Raw genomic sequence first — 17,000 nt, forward strand, 5'->3', positions numbered from 1 at the left:
GAGGAAGTGCTGACCACCCTCCCCAGCTGGGCAGGGCTGGCTCTCCTGCTCCTTACTTCTTCCTCCACCACTTCCCAGGTCCTAGGCTCTCACCTGCGTGGTGTCCACTCTAAGTGGGCTCCAAGCATGAGAACCGGGAACACGCCACGCTGGTCACCAGAGCCTGACCAACAGTTGTGCAGCCAAGCAGAGGGGCCCTGGGTGACCAGGGCAGGGCCTGGCAGGGCCAGAAGTGGTTCTGCCTGGAGTGTTAAAGAAGCAGAAGGCAAAGGTGCTCAATTCAGGGGAGGCCTTCTAAGAAATGCTGATGAATTCATCCATTTATGTGCCAACTCATACCATGCCACCTGTGCTAAGGCTGCACTTACAACCATTCACACCCCCAGATCCTGCCCTCAGAAGAACAGTGTAAGGAACTCCCACACTCTGGCATAGGGTAGTTCAGCCAGGGGGTCCCTGTGACAGGAAGCAGCCTGGCAATCCATTATGAATCCATGTTCTGCTCCCTGAAACCACCCATTACACTCCAACTGCTTAACAGCTCCCATCCCAACAAATCCTTACCAGAAAAAAGAAAACTCACCTATTTAAAAAGCCACTATCCAATCAGATACACGTTACTGAGGAAAAAAAAAATTATACTGCTGGGGGATCAAAAATGGTGCAACCATTATAGAACACAGTACAGAGAGGCCTCAGAAAGTTTTAAAAAAGAATTACCATATAACCCAGTAATCCCACTTCTGAATATACATCAGAGGAATTCAGAACAGGATCTCAAAGAAAAATGTGCATATTCAAGTTCACTGAAGCATTATTCACACTAGCCACAATAGCCAAAAGTTAGAAGCAGCCCAAGCGTACAATGGATAAACAGATAAAGAAAATGTGCTATACACATTCAACTGTATACACCCCTGGTAGCTCAGTCAGAAAAGAATCGGCCTGTAGTGCAGGAGACCTGAGTTCAATCCCTGGGTTCAGAAGACCCCCTGGAGAAGGAAATGGCAACCCACTCCAGCATCCTTGCCTGGAATATCCCATGGGCAGAGGAGCCTGGCAGGTTGCAGTCCATGGGGTCGCAAAGAGTTGGGCACAACTGAGTACTCTGCAGCCAAAAAAGGCAGGAAATGTCAGGTGCTACAACATGGATGGACATTATGAACATTGTGCCAGGTAAAATAAGCCAGGCCAGAATGGTAAATCCAGTATGATTCCATATATATGAGGTATCTGAACAGTCAAATTATACACACAGAAAATATAAAGGTGGTGGCCAAGGGCTGTGGGGAGAGGAAGGGAGAAGTAGTGTTTAATGGGTACAGTCTGTTTCGCAAAAATTTCAGAGTGACCTGTTACACAGTGTAAATATACTTAACACTATTGAATTATACACTTTTAAATGGTCAAAATGTCATGCGTTTTTAATCTCCACAAAAAAATAATCTTTGCAAGCACATGAAAAATAAAAAGATGCCGAAAACAGATAACATAAATTTTAAAAGAAAATCTATATGGTGAGAGTACCTTGAGAAATGGGGAAAAAGGAAAAGCATCAGTCAAATCAACAGTCCACCTAGTCAGCTTGGAGTCGGCACTGCAGGTATGACACGGGGGCAGAACAGGACTCCAAATGGCCGCTGAAGCCCCAGCTCGGAAGGTGAGTCTGGTCACCCCAGGACAAGCCCTCCACTGAGTGCTTCCCTCTCTGGGAAATGCAGACAATCTGCATTGCTTCATCCACTGTCCTGTCCAGGAAGACTGGCATCTAAAGGGCCTGCTAAGCTGCCAAGTTGCTTCAGTCGTGTCCGACTCTGTGTGACCCCATAGACGGCAGCCCATGAGGCTGCCCCGTCCCTTGGATTCTCCAGGCAAGAACACTGGAGTGGGTTGCCATTTCCTTCTCCAATGCATGAAAGTGAAAAGTGAAAGTGAAGTCGCTCAGTCGTGTCCGACTCTTAGCGACCCCATGGACTGCGGCCCACCAGGCTCCTCCATCCATGGGATTTTCCAGGCAAGAGTGCTGGAGTGGGGTGCCATGGCCTTCTCCGTCTAAAGGGCCTGGCATGGCACAACTCATTTCACAGACATAAGGCACCAAGGTCCTTAGAGTAACTGCTTTCCTCTGAGGACGGGCCGCTGCTTGGGACCAAGCTGGAGGCCTGCATCTTGTGAGTCCACAAGAGCACCCAGGAACCAAACTCTGCAGAGTCCTGCCCAACGTTAGCCTGGCACCATTCGACAGAAAAGGACCAAGTCAGGAACAGTCCTTTACACGGAAATCACATGCTCTGGTTCTTGACAACTGTAATTACAGCCAAAACAGCTTCTAAAAGGGAGGGAAGAAAAGAAAATAGCACCCCGGACCTAGCGGTGAATTGGGGGGTTCAGGGTAAAACACACACCCAGAGTTCTCATTGGTGGCCAGACTAAACAAGTGGCCGGACAGCCAGACCAAACAGCTTTCTGGCCAATTAATTCCTCCCTCTAATTGAATGAGCTGCTCATTAAGTACTGGAAGCAGGTCATAGGGAACAGAGCTGCTGGCACATGCCCGCTGGCTGACAGGTGCTGAGGGAGAGGAGACGGGGCCACACTCCAGCCCCAAGGGCTCCAGATCCCGGGTATGCCCAGCGCCACCGGATACCACGGCCCACCTCTGCTTCGAGATGCTGTATGCCGGTACCTCCATTCCTTCTACAAAGTTGGATTTCTGCCACTGACTCCCTCACTGGGGATGTTCCAAGTCCCGACCTTTCAGTTCTCCAGCGGGAGTCATCACCCAAACCAGGGAGCAGCACAGTTCTGGGTGTGGATGCCAGCTCAAACTACTGACACCAACTTGATCTAGAATTAATTACCCCAGGCTTCCATGTCCTCATCTACAAGATATAAAAACAATACTCTCACTTCATCTAGAGTAGCTACAAATAATAAATAACATTATTTCCATATTAAAAGGCCTAGTAAAGCACCTGTCATACAGTAAGTGCTGAATAGTAGCTATTATTCTGATAGCTACTATTAATTACTCTAATAATGTTAGTAATAGTAGAAATAACATAGTCACTGTGTCCTAGTCGAGTATGAAGAAAAGAGGGACTCTTTTGGTTGAAACCCCAAGGTCACATCTGTGGTGAGAGCAATAACCCATCCTCACAAAGGTTAACACCCCAGATACACCCAGCCAGGCCTCAGCGGTCTCTACCTGAGTGGGAAGGTGAAGGAAGAGAAGAGGTCTGGGAATACTGAGTGCCAGGCCTGAAGTCAAAGGCATGTTCTCATGAAACCAAGTGGAGAGCTGCATGCAGGCTGCCTGCCCACCATTCAAGACCTCTGTGACTCTCTGAGCCTCAGTTTAATCCAGATAATGAAGGTAACATGATCCCATTTCACAGTTTGTTGTGAACATTAAATGAACTCATGTGAAAGTGACTCATTCTTGCGTCCAAGAAAAACACTATTGATGTATTTAAAAACACTTTCAACAAATTCAACTTAACAATAAAAAATGCTGAAGAACTGGGAGGGTCAAAGCAGTGAACAGCCTAAAATATGCAGGCTGATGAACTGCTTAGAGAAAACACAATGAATTAAGTTTCTGTTGTTCAGATGAACTAACTAAAAAAAAAAACTGACAAAAAGCAAAATGAGGCTCCCAATATCTATATGTTTTCCACTGAAGTGAGCAGACTCTTCTAGAAGACAAAGAGCTCAAACCAGGCTGCATTCAGGATGACCAATCCAGCCACCTCCAATACCAATTCTCTCCAAAAAATCAATCCAATTCATTTGCCCAATGCCAGATCCACCCTCAAACTGCACAAATCTGATCTCTTCTGTTTCACAACAGAGTACATGGGGAAATTCCTTCACAGTGGTCAGAAGACAAAATTAATTTTTATTCCATCTCTGATCCATGTACCACAGACTCTGGTCCTAAAGCAATAGGTTGGAAAGTTGACCAAACTCTTTTAGAATATCCGAAATAGCAGAAGAGAATGCATACACATGTCCAGAGCCTAAAGCAACTGACCAAGGAAATTCTGTCGAAATCCCACATTTGTTCTTAAAAATTTACGTAAATTTTCTTTATGCACCACAAAAATGCTTTACTTTTTAAAAAGTGCTTTGAGCCAAGTATCAGCTAATTACTAAACCTTTTCACTAAAAGCTGAATGACTTCACCAGTCTCCCTCTCACTCCCTGGCAGACCCCACATCCTCAGGGGTAGCATGCTTCTCAGTTTGAGAGGCGGTAGTTCACAAGACAGAGAGAGCGGTGGCCCTCCAGCCATCGATATGTCCATTTGAACCTTGACCTTTAAGCAACACCAACCACCTAACTCAGAATAGCTCCCCTGGACAGTACAGGTGTCTTGCACAGAGTGCAGCCATCCATTCTGGCGCCCTGAGCACTTTCTAAAAGGGCAAGCAGGAAGGATGCCTGGGTTCCAGGCCCACACAGCCCCATCTCCAGCCACTCACCCGGATCCGGCGCATGGCAGCCACAATCTCCACTCTGCTGTTGGGCCTCGGTACGTCCAGACTTCCAACGTACTGTGGGGACAGAAGCAAACACTTGCTGAGAAGAGGGATGCAAGAGTCCCTAATCACAGAAAGTTAGGGCTGGAAGGATCTCCGCAGGTCATCAAGTTCATCTTCCCATTCTACAGATAAGGAAATTAAGAGCCAAAAGGACGTTTCCTGACTACTTCTAACTTTATAAAAAGCAAAATGAGAAACTGCTTCCTTTTCTCATTTGTTTTTAATCAGAGAGGCAGGCAAGGACTAGTGTTTAAACAAGCAGTCTTCTGAAACAGAAAGGGTTGGGTATGAAGACTTTCCCACCATCTTTGTGGCAAGCTAGCTTGCCTTTGTCTCAGTTTCATCATCTGTAAAATGGGATTTCAGTAAAGATAAAGTGGGATAAGGTATAAACCTCTTACAGAAATCTGGTCTGCATGCATTAAAGCAATCTAAAAGAATAAAAAAGAATAATATCTACTTCTTTTTTAATTAATGAAACTTCACTGAGTTTGCCCTGGATGTTACAGAGACCTCAGACGTTTGAGCAGTTTCCTGAATAGAGAAAAGGAATGGACTAGTTATGCATTTAAAAATTTAACCTGATTAAACCAAATGACATACAGGTTGTTTAATATCGTATATAATTTTTTGCTACACATGACTCAAATAATGCAGATATATGTAGAGCACTGTCAATGGTCTCCAGCACATCTCTCTTTTGTATATTAATGGACATACAGATTCATAGACACGCAGAGGAATTTCTTTTATGTGAAAAGGTTAATACTACTCACATTGTTCTGCAACTTGATTTTTTAACTTTAAAGATAACTTGGATATCTTTCTCCACCAATGGACACAAGTCTATCACATTACTTACGATGACTCGGCTACTGGTGAACACCTCCCCAGGGCACTCTTCCAAAATTGCTTCCACAAACCTCCTTATCTGCACACGGCTGAGCTCATCCAGGTAGCCCTTCAGGCTAGATTCCTACAAGTGGGACTACTGGATCAAAATTATAGATAATTTCTAGATATCATTACTTAGGGTGAAACAAGAGGACAGCCCCACCCTACTCCACACTGACCCAGTGGATTTGCCTTTTCCTTTTTACAAGCACCTATAAAACAGTCCAGAGGATATCCCAGAAATTAATAGCCCCAGGATAATTTAAGTCTACGCAACCCAGGACCACATTAACAGAAGTGCAGGACAGTCATCTGCAGGAAACGTACTTCCTGTGGTTACGAGAACAGAAGGTTCTTCCTAAAGTTTGGAGCGAGGCTGGCCCCGGTGAAAAGGGTTTCGAAAACTAAATACTGGGAAAGGATGTCCCCTCGTATTGATCCACAGTGTGTGGTAATACACTGGAGACAGTGATTCCCCGCCCCCTGTAGGAAGTCTGGGCCCCACATGGATGGCCTCACCATCGCAGGTAAACAAGCCCCTCGCCCTGAGGATCTACGCACACTGTCAGCTTCAACCATGGCTGGCAGAGCTCCCCTCTGAGCTCTGCGGGACCCCATGGTTTGCCAGCATGTCAGTGACCCACACAGCCAGGAATGACATGACGCCAGGTTTGTGACGGCCCAAGTTCAAAGCAACCCCCCCTCCCGCAGTTGGGGGCAGTCTCCACACTCCCCCTCCCGAGCGCTGCATGCCTGGCGGCTACTGAACTCTGAACGGTCAGGACTGACCTGGCAATCAGTCTGAACACAGATGCTGAAATGGATCCCCGCCCCCTCCTTTCTCAGAAAGGGGCGGCGCTGAGAACCCCAAACCAGCCGGGGGTACAGAGAGAGGAGAAGTGGCTTTCTAGCTCTGGACGAGGTTTCCTAACCAGGGAGTAGCATTCTGCACGTGAAGGCACTCACCTGAGGACACCCAACATCGTCACGCTATCCATGCCTCCTTCACGCCATTAGCCAGCTGGTATGTGTGCGTGTACTCACCACACACCTTCACACACATCAGTGCACACATGCTCACACATGTGGCACGTGCATACACATGACTCACCACACACTCATCTCACACAGCCCACATGAAGCATGCACGCGGTCATCCCACGCTCACTAACACATCCCACTTGTAGTCACACCACACGCTCATCTTCCTTCTCAACCATCTGAAGAAAATCACAAATCTGCCTTTCTGAGAGAGAGTATGGAGCAGACACCCATCTCTACCAGAGCTAGACCTTATGGTTATTCGAGGAGATTAAAAGGAGACATGAGGCAGGGATCAAAAACTAAACATCCACACTAATGACGAACCAAAAAGCAGAGCAACAATTTCAGGGAAGCAGAGGAGAGGTCAAAAATCAGAGGCTACGTTAAGTGATTACTGCCATTATATACGTGTATAACTCCATAACAAAAAAGTATCTCCATACCTAACCATTACCACCACCACAGCTAATCTCAGTTCACCCTGAAGCTCCATTTTGGGCAAAATACAAGACAGTCTTAGACCAGACAGATCAGGAAGCTCACGCAACCACTTAAGTTTAAAAATATCAGGGCTTGCTTCCTTTTCACTGCTGCTGCTGCTGCTGCTAAGTCACTTCAGTCATGTCCGACTCTGTGCGACCCCATAGACGGCAGCCCACCAGGCTCCCCCGTCCCTGGGATTCTCCAGGCAAGAACACTGGAGTGGGTTGCCATTTCCTTCTCCAATGCATGAAAGTGAAAAGTGAAAGTGAAGTCGCTCAGTCGTGTCCGACCCTCAGCGACCCCATGGACTGCAGCATACCAGGCTCCTCCATCCATGGGATTTTCCAGGCAAAAGTACTACCATGTAGAAAAGAAAAAAAAAAAAAAAAACTAGAAGGAAGATGCAAATTGTACTAAGTAATCAACATACAAGATTTATGAGTTAGTTTTATCTGTGGCTTCATCTTCCAGATAACGAGGAGTTAAGTGCAAATAAGGTTAACCAAAGGACTTCAAATATTCTTTGTAAGTTTCCAGAGAAACCTCAGCCTTGGTGCTAGGTTAATACCTCAGGAAGTTTTTTTAGGGGGGTGGGGGTGCTTTTTCTTCATTTACTTGCTTCCACCCTATTTTCTACAGAGATTAATTTCTGAAGACTGTGATAAACTGAACTGTAGTGTTTCCTGGTGAATCACACTAAAAGCAGCAAGACATAACAGCTTAACACAGTCACGAATATTATCACCACCCATTGACTTGTGAGACTTTCTGCCCTTACCCTCCTCAAGAACAGCCCTTTATTTACAAGGTTTCTGTCAAGTGTTTTCGGAGATCAGGAAAAAGCTTACGTATGAATCAAAAATAAACACATCAAATGATCGGCTTGTGATGATGCTGGAGAAACTGGTATCCTCAGACTTGGCCTCTGGACAAGATACAAAGAAATAACTGCATAAAATGTACAAAGAGGGAACTATGGATATACATAAACTATATATATTAGTTAATAATAATTATCAATACTGGCTTATTAATTGTACCAAATGTACACACTAATGCAAGATATTAATAACAGGAGACTGAGCAGGGGGTTGAAGGGGTATATGGGAACTCTCCTTGCTACCCAATTTTTCTGTAATCTTAAAACCACTCTAAAAAATTAAGTCTATTACTTGAAATAATAAAATTAACTTTGAAGGCACTGGAGAGAGACCAAAAGCAGGCAGAGATTGGTGGGGAATCAACCCTTGAAAGCAGGGAACCACACTAGATAAGACCTGGTTGGTGCAGTTTTGCCCAACAGCACAATCCCACAAATGCACCACCGCCTGCCTGGAGCTTAGGCTAAAACGCTCACTCAGAGGGCCCAGGAAGTTGGTCACCAGAGATGTGAACAACCAGAGAGCCTGAAAGAGAGCAGAAATTGCTGACAGAAAAGGAGCCCCAATCACGTATAAATGCTACTCAGATCTTGGATGAGCCCCCAGCTGCCCATGTGCAAAGCAGGCTCCAAGGAGTCTGGCAGAAGGCAGCAGTTGCTCACCACATGTAATCGTGTAAGTCACTCAGTCACGTCCGACTCTGTGACCCCATGGACTGTAGCCTCCCAGGCTCCTCTGTCCATGGACTTCTCCATTCCAGAATGGAAGAATAACGGAGTGACTTGCCATTCTCTTCTCCAGAGGATCTTCCCCACCCAGGGATTGAACCCAGGTCTCCTGCATTGCAGGCAGATCCTTTACCATCTGAACCACCAATCTGCTTGTACTGCTCACGTCAGCAGAGGCGAATTTAGGATTTAAGACCTGTTGCGTTAACTGTCCTTAAGAACAAAAATCTACACTGTTCAGAAAAAGACAGAAGAATCTTACGTCAGTGCAGGCAAGACCACAGAGAAAGACCACAGTGCCACATTCTCCTGGGGTAAAGGACAAGGCCCCCCCCAAATGGGCACAATGTAATGGTCCCTGGATCTCCACATTCCCAACTCACATCTTCTCTCTGAAAACCACTCAGTGCTACAGCCTCAGCTCCCAGCACAACCGTGTGAGGTTCAGGAGGAGGCACCTCCTAGAACAGAGATTGACAATGAGGCCTAAAGCAGTTGGCAGATGGCAGACAAGCCGCCAGCCCCCACCCCCAGCTCCTGGCCCCTAGTCCAGGACTCTCTCCGCTGTCGGTATTCTTATTAACTCTCTTCCTTCAGGTCCCAAACCTGGCCAGGTTTGAATTCCAACACCGTGCCTACCTTCTTATACCCTTCAAGTCTGTTGGCCGCACTGTGTCCTCTCTCTGAAGATACATACAAGCAGTAGGAATCTGGTGCATGATAAGTGGCTTCAGCCGTGCCTGACTCTTTGTGACCCCATGGACTGTAGCCCTCCAGGCTCCTCTGTCCACGGGGATTCTCCAGGCAGGAATACTGGAGAGGGTTGTCATGGCCTCCTCCAGGGGATCATCCTGACCCAGGGATCGAACCCGCATCTCCTATGTCTCCTGCACTGGCTAGTTCTCTACCACTATTGCCACATGGGAAATCCGGTATTCTGCTTGCATCTAGAAATCAGCAGCTGTGATGGCCCATCTGAGTTAGTCCCTTAACCAACCCTCTATCAGTTGCTAAAAACTTGGAATCATAGGAGCAGACCATTCCAAATCCAAAGAAACCTTAGGAACCATGTCCAAGGTTATGTCACAAAAGGAAGATTAAGAAAGAACATATGAAAAGCATTTAGCACAGCTGGGTATCCTGCCAATGCTTAGTAAATATTCACCATTATGACTTCATCTAAAGTTACATTTTTTTCACATCACTCTATATCTTTCCCAGCAGTTAACATGATTCGCACTTAGGGTTCTGCCTTATTTACATGGTCACCATCTGCCATGCCCAGTAAAATGGAAGCTCCTTGACAGTTGGGACCCTGCCCTCGTATTTCTGCATTCCCAGCCCTTTGAGCCTGGCAGAGTAAGACTCAAGTATCTGCTGAATGAGTGGGGGCAGCTGCAGCCCACAGAGGTTAGGTGACCTGCCCAAGGAGGCAGCTCATGGCAGAAGTGGCATGAAAAGCCTGTTCTCCCAGGTGGCACGAGTGGTAAAGAACCCGCTTGCCATTGCAGGAGACATAAGAGACGGGGGTTCGATCCCTGGGTCAGAAAGAGGCCCTGGAGGAGAGCGTGGCAACCCACTCCAGTATTCTCGCCCGGAAAACCTCAAGGACAGAGAAGCCTGGAGGGCTACAGTCCAAAGGCCGACACATCTAAAGCACCCTGGCACACACGCACCCACCCCGGGTCAGCGCAACAACTCCAACGGGAAAGTTCCTCCTTGCCTGCAGAAACCGCTCTCCGTGTGCAGCTGAGCGTCCTGCTGAGCGGGATTATGAATGTGACCTGGGTGAAAGTTCTCGCCTCATTTAGCACTGAACAAAGCAGCATTAACTGCAGCGGCAGCAGCGGGCCCAGATTCCAGGGCACACACTCAGCCGATGACCTTCTAATCAGCGCTCTGGGGAGCGGGACGAAAAAGCAAAGTGGCCTCGGGGTGTCCCACTCCCCACTTGTGTAGTCTGCTCCATTCTCCAGGTGGTTCCGTGCGCAGGAGGGGCAGTGGGGACTGAGAAGTGCCCAAACGGACATTTGCCAGTGTTCTCACCGCCCCCTGCAATAAGACAGAAGCCTCAGTGGAGGTTCTCCTCTCCCCCCTTTCCCTACCCCCCAACACCCACACACCAGAAAAGCTTCCAAAATGCTTGAAACGCAGCTGCACACCACGTCTTTATTTATTTGTAGTCTAAGAGGAATGAAACACTTATATTTCTTCCTCTCTCTCTCAGCCCATCTGAAAAAGGAAGTACTATTTGAAGGCCATCTGATGCTACTGTGTCACTATTGATCAGGGGCTCAGCGGGGGCCGATGAATGTGCCGGAGATCACAGCAGAATCCTTCCTGCTCCTCAACATTAAGGGACTGGGTGCAAAATAAATAATTGTGGTGACTTGTCTTTATGCTAATGGCTTGCCATTCTCTAAAAGGCACAGAGGATGAGACTGAACCATGCAATGTGCCCATGGGTTCTTTTAGTCTCCATTAGCACAAGCTTAGATGGGTTGGTTTAATTATTTTTCTTTATTATGAGGACTCTGAATGATACAGCAAAGAGAAGAAAGCAGTAAGACAGAAACCTGTTCTAGTCTTTTAACTATTAGCTCTTGAACGAAAGCTTCAGCTCTGCAATTAAGAGCTCTGGTTGCATCACAGATGCAGGCGTGGGGCAAGGGCTGGCCTACACCCTGGTCAGGGAGTATTTTCCAGCCCTTACACCTGAGATGCTTACTCAGCCAGCAGGTTATTTCTCCTACAGAAAAAAGAAAATGGGGGAAGCCCGAGGCACAGTGAGAGGCTGAGAATCATTGACAAAACTAACATTCCATGATGATGAAATCATCACCTGTAAAACAACCAGGTAAGCCAGGCAAAGAGAGACAAAGAACATGATAAAATCATTAGGGAAGTCAGACCCAATAGCAGAGCTTAAGTGGCCTTACAGGTCATTTGATCTAACCCTTCATTTTACAGAAGGGAAAACTGAGGTTCAAAGAGAACAGAATCTAGTTTGTGAGTGGCAGAACCAGAAGCAAAGTGAGTCTCCCTACCTTGCACTGAAACACTGATACTTCAGTAGAAAAGAAGCAACCAGGATGAACACAAGCCAGCACCTCAAGGCCTCAGTTCAGTTCAGTTCAGTCACTCAGTCGTGTCTGACTCTTTGTGACCCCATGAATCGCAGCACACCAGGCCTCCCTGTCCATCACCAACTTCCGGAGTTCACTCAGACTCACGTCCATCGACTCAGTGATGCCATCCAGCCATCTCATCCTCTGTCGTCCCCTTCTCCTCCTGCCCCCAATCCCTCCCAGCATCAGAGGCTTTTCCAATGAGTCAACTCTTCTCATGAGGTGGCCAAAGTACTGGAGTTTCAGCTTTAGCATCATTCCTTCCAAAGAACACCCAGGACTGATCTCCTTCAGAATGGACTGGTTGGATCTCCTTGCAGTCCAAGGGGCTCTCAAGAGTCTTCTCCAACACCACAGTTCAATAAGGCCTAGTCCACTGCATTAAACTCAAACTGAGCTGGACAAGTAAGCCTGTATATGGACACCAAAATGATCATGAGGTCAAAAGCAAACCAATTAAAAATGTCAGGGCAGGAAGATTTGTAGAAAAAAGCAAATGGATCATCATTTGACTCATTGAACGTCTTAAGTTATGGAACTGAAGATATTCATTATGAAAATGTTTCTGAAGGAGAGAAACATAATCCCACCACTGGAGAGAAGCAGGGAAAGGAAGAAACACAGAGATGAGGAGACCCCAGGATGATGCTAGAGAGGATCTCCCAGCACCAACACTCTGTACCTCTCCTAAGAGATTCTAAGTATTTAAACTCTCCAAACCTGTCTGTTGCATAGAATACAGTACATCTGAACTATCTAGAAGTCAAGGTTGTCATAAGAACCAAATTAGATAATGCAGGTGGAAGTGTTAGTTTTTAAAAAATCATACAATCATAAAGAGATCCTGTTCTTTACATCATTATGCTCTTGTTCTGTGGGCTTGTAAGACCCTGAAAATGCAGAAGTCGTAGCTCTACAGTAATCTCATATTGGATTCTCAAAGACTAACAACTCTGCACAAAATGAGGTGATTCAAAATGCCACAGAGTTAATGGGAGGATGGAATTAAGAATTCAACCCCAGCAGGCTCAAAGAGAAAGGACGGGATAAACAGCATGAGCGGAGAGTGTCACCAGTGACCAAGCCACACAGACACAGAAAGACTCCCCTTTCCCCACAGCCGCTCCCAGCAGGCAGGAGCTAACTATGACGGAACTCACAGGGCCTCGCAGGATAGGCCCCGTTTGCGGTGAACACTTGGCCACATTCCCTCTAGATGAACAGGCTGTCACCAGGAAAAACCTGCTTGGAGTTGGAGATGCAGGATCTCTCGTACAACGGTCATTTATCACTGAGCAAAGCCCCACAACTGAGTAAAATTTCCAGATAACTGGCCTGTACCTCCATTTAAAAACCAATCTTTTCTCTATTTTCTCTTTCTTGACTAGAGATGGCCCTAAAATATATTATCCTCTTCCTTAATAATTGAGACTCTGAGCTAGAATCCAACATACTTCTTCAAGATTCAGAATAACCATTATAAACATCACTTAACAGATAAGCTAATATCAGCAATGACTCCATGAGAAATGTTTCCAGATTACTGCTAAGACTTTTGAGTCCTTGAGGCTGACTTTTAGGATTTTTCTAATGCTTCCTACCGTTAGCAGTAAGTATGATAACAAAATGCCATATACGCTTCTGCCTTTAACAACTGTCCCCAAATCCTCAAGTACCAGCAACACAAATCCAACAACATATAAAAAGGATTATATACAATGACCAAGAAGAACTTATCCCAAGAATGCAAGGATGGTTCAATACATGAAAATCAATTAATGCATATACCATATTAATAGAATAAAAGACAAAGACCAAATGATCTGCCCAATAGACAAAAAGCATTTGACAAAAATCCAATATCCTTTCATGATGAAAACACTCAAACTATCAATGAAAGGGAACTTCCTCAATCTAATAAGGAACATCTTCAAAAAACCCAGGGTCAACATCATACTTAATGGTAAAAGACTAAATTTTTTTCTCTAAGATCATGACCAAGCCAAAGACGTTCACTCTCACACTTCTCTTCAACATTGATCTAGAAGTCCTAGTCAGGGTAATGAGGCAAGAAAAGAAATAAAAGGCATCCAGACTGAAAAAAAAAAGAAGCAAAGCTGTATCTACAGATAACATAATCTTTATATAGAAAATAAGGAACACACACACAAAAAACTCTATTAGAACTAATGAATGAGCTAAAAATGAAGGAAACAATTCTATTCACAATAGCATACTGTAATATTCAAAAAAAGTAAAATGGGTAGGAATAAAATTAAGTATTTTATAAGATGTACACTGAAAATTATAAATAATAATTGAAAGACAGCATAAAGATAGCAAAAAATATAAATCATAATTCAAAACAGCATAAATCAATGGAAAGACTTACCATGTTCATTGTTCAAAAGACTTAATACTGTAAAGAGGCAATACTACCCAAACTGAGCTACAAATTCAATGCTATTTCTACTAAAACCTAGAAACTTTTTATTGTCAGTGATTCTGATATCAAATGTGTCCATTTTTCACACCAAGTAATTCTCTACTGCTGCTGCTAAGTCACTTCAGTCGTGTCCGACTCTGTGCAACCCCATAGACGGCAGCCCACCAGGCTCCCCCGTCCCTGGGATTCTCCAGGCAAGAACACTGGAGTGGGTTGCCATTTCCTTCTCCAATGCATGAAAGTGAAAAGTGAAAGTGAAGTCGCTCAGTCGTGTCCGACCCTTACCGACCCCATAGACTGCAGCCCACCAGGCTCCTCTGTCCATGGGATTTTCCATGGACGTGGGGCGCCATTGCCTTCTCTGGAGTGGGGTGCCATTGCCTTCTCCTATGAGTAATTCTCTACTTCTCTGCAAACATCAACTGGGTATCCTACAATTTAATTCAATTCTGATTCTAACAATTCAGAGTTAGCACAGACCCTACAGTTTCAGGCTCAGTTCCATAAGTCTGCCCTTCCACTTCAGATGCCAATCATGAGTCTTGGGTCTCCTGTATTTCTGGCCAACCAGCTATAAATTAAGGGTTCCCATGACCCCCCTCTCAGGTTTGATAACAGCTAACAGAACTCAGGAAAACACTTTCCTTACTAGTACTGAATTACTATCAAGGATACAAATGAACAGCCAGATGAAGAGATGCATAAGTCAAAGTATGTGGGAAGAGGAGCAAAGCTCTGGTAAGCCTCTCCGGGCACATCACTCTCCCAACAGGAATCTGGAAGTTCCCCAAATCTCACTGTTCATGGTTTTCATGAACATTCTATTATATAGGCATAGCTGATTAAGTCACTTGCCATTGAGGTTGGACTTAATCTCCAGCCCCTCTCCCTTGCCCTGAGGTTGGGAGATGGCTGCAAGCCCCAAACCTCTAACCATATGATTGGTTCATCTGTCACCCTGCCCCCATCTCAAAGCTATTAGGGTCCCACTAAGAGCCACCTTATTAGCATCAATTCAGGTAAGTTTGAAAGGGACTGCATATGAATAACAACAAATGCTCCCCTCACCCCTATTATTCAGGAAATTCTAAGAGTTTTAGTTCTGTGCCAGAAACCAGGGGTCAAATATACATTTATTGTACCACAAAATCATAGAATCCCATCTTCCTTTCCTGTATAAATTGACAAGTCAATCCTAAAATTTATGCAAAAGTACAAGGGACCCAGACTTGTCAAATCAATCAAAAAGGAAAAAGCTGTAGGACTCAGACTTCTCAATTTCAACTACATAACTACAGTAATAGAAACTGTATGATACCGGCATAAAGCTGGACATACAGATCAATGGAACAAAACTGAGAGTCCAGAAATAAACCCTTACATTTACAGCCAACTGATCTTTGACAGCAGTGGCATGATAATTCACTGGAAGAAAAGGGTCTCTCTAACAATGGTGCTGGGACAACTAAATAGTCACATGCAAAAGAATGAAATGAGACTCCTACCACATATCCCTTAGACAGCAAGGAGATCAAACCAGTCAATCCTAAAGGAAATCAACCCTGAATATTCACTGGAAGGGTTGATGCTCAAGCTGAAGCTCCAATACTTTGGCCACCTGATACAGAAAGCCGACTCTTTGGAAAAGACCCTGATGCTGGGAAAGACTGAAGGCAGGAAGAAAGGGTGAGACAGAGGATGAGATGGTTGGATGGCATCACTGACTCAATGTACATGAACTTGAGCAAACTCTGGGAGACAGTGAAGGACAGGGAAGCCTGGCAGGCTGCAGTTCATGGGGTCACAAAGAGTCAGACACAACTTAGCAAATGAACAACAACCACAAATCATATGTGAAAATTAACTCAAAATTTATCATACGGCTCAATATAAGAGCTAAAACTATGAAACTCTTATAATAAATTAAAGGAGTATGTCCTCATGACATACTTAGAGTGGACATGTCCTTAGAGTAGACAACAGTTTCTTAGATATGACACAAACCAAAGAAAGAAAATAAATTAGATTTAAAAGTAAAATTACTTGTGCTTCAAAGGATATCATCAAGAAAGTTAAAATACAATTCACAGAATGGGAAAAAAAAGATTCATAGATCATACCTGATAAAGGAGTTTAATCCAGAATAACTCTTAGAACAATAGGAAACAAACAACCCAAAGGAAAAATGGGCCAAGAATATGAATAGACATTTCTCCAAAGCAGATAAGAAAACAGCCAATACGAACTTGAAAAGATGTTCAATCATTAGTCACGAGGGAAATGCAAACCAAGACCACAACGACATACTTCATACTTACTAGGACCACTAAAATAAAAAAGACAATCACAAGTGCTGACAAGGATATGGAGAAACTGCAGTAGGAAATAATGCAGCCACTTTGGAAAAGTTTGGCAGTTCCCCTAAAAGTTAAACAGAGCTAACATATAAACCAGCAATTCCACTGATAAGTTTAAACCCAAGAGAAATGAAGGTATGACTATGGTATTTCCTTGGGGTTCAATGGTTAAGACTCTGTGCTTCCACTGCAGTGGGCCTGAGTTCAATCCCTGGTCAAGGAAAGAAGATCCCACACTCCATACAGAATCCCCACCCCCCTCTGCAAAAAAGTCATATGGCTATGCAACAACTTATACATGAACGTCTGTAGCAGCATTATTAATGGCAACCCACTCCAGCATTCTTGCCGGAAGAACTCCATGGACAGAGGAGCCCGGCAGGCTATCGTCCATGGGATCATAAAGAGTCGGACATGACTGAGTGACTAACCCTTTCACTTTTTCACTTTACGCATAAAAGCCAAAAAATGGAAGCAACACCAATGTACATC

The 17,000-nt window shown here is 44.9% G+C and overlaps 1 protein-coding gene across 9 annotated transcripts in view; it reads right to left on the reverse strand.

Annotated features, from left to right (window-relative positions):
* LOC102414663 (carboxyl-terminal PDZ ligand of neuronal nitric oxide synthase protein) overlaps window positions 1-17,000 on the reverse strand; it is a 359,817-nt gene that overhangs the window by 267,888 nt on the left and 74,929 nt on the right. For 6 of the 9 annotated variants that reach the window (XM_045165978.1, XM_045165977.1, XM_045165980.1 and 3 more), the window contains one exon: window positions 4,488-4,559. The exons of 2 other annotated variants lie outside the window; for them this stretch is intronic. In XM_045165978.1, the coding sequence (XP_045021913.1) occupies window positions 4,488-4,559 (72 nt within the window). Of the gene's footprint in view, window positions 1-4,487; window positions 4,560-5,409; window positions 7,089-17,000 lie in introns of those variants that run through there. One more of the 9 variants, XM_045165984.1, reaches the window with a different exon arrangement.

This window comes from Bubalus bubalis, chromosome 6, assembly GCF_019923935.1.
Source record: "Bubalus bubalis isolate 160015118507 breed Murrah chromosome 6, NDDB_SH_1, whole genome shotgun sequence".
NCBI classification, from domain to species: domain Eukaryota; kingdom Metazoa; phylum Chordata; class Mammalia; order Artiodactyla; family Bovidae; genus Bubalus; species Bubalus bubalis.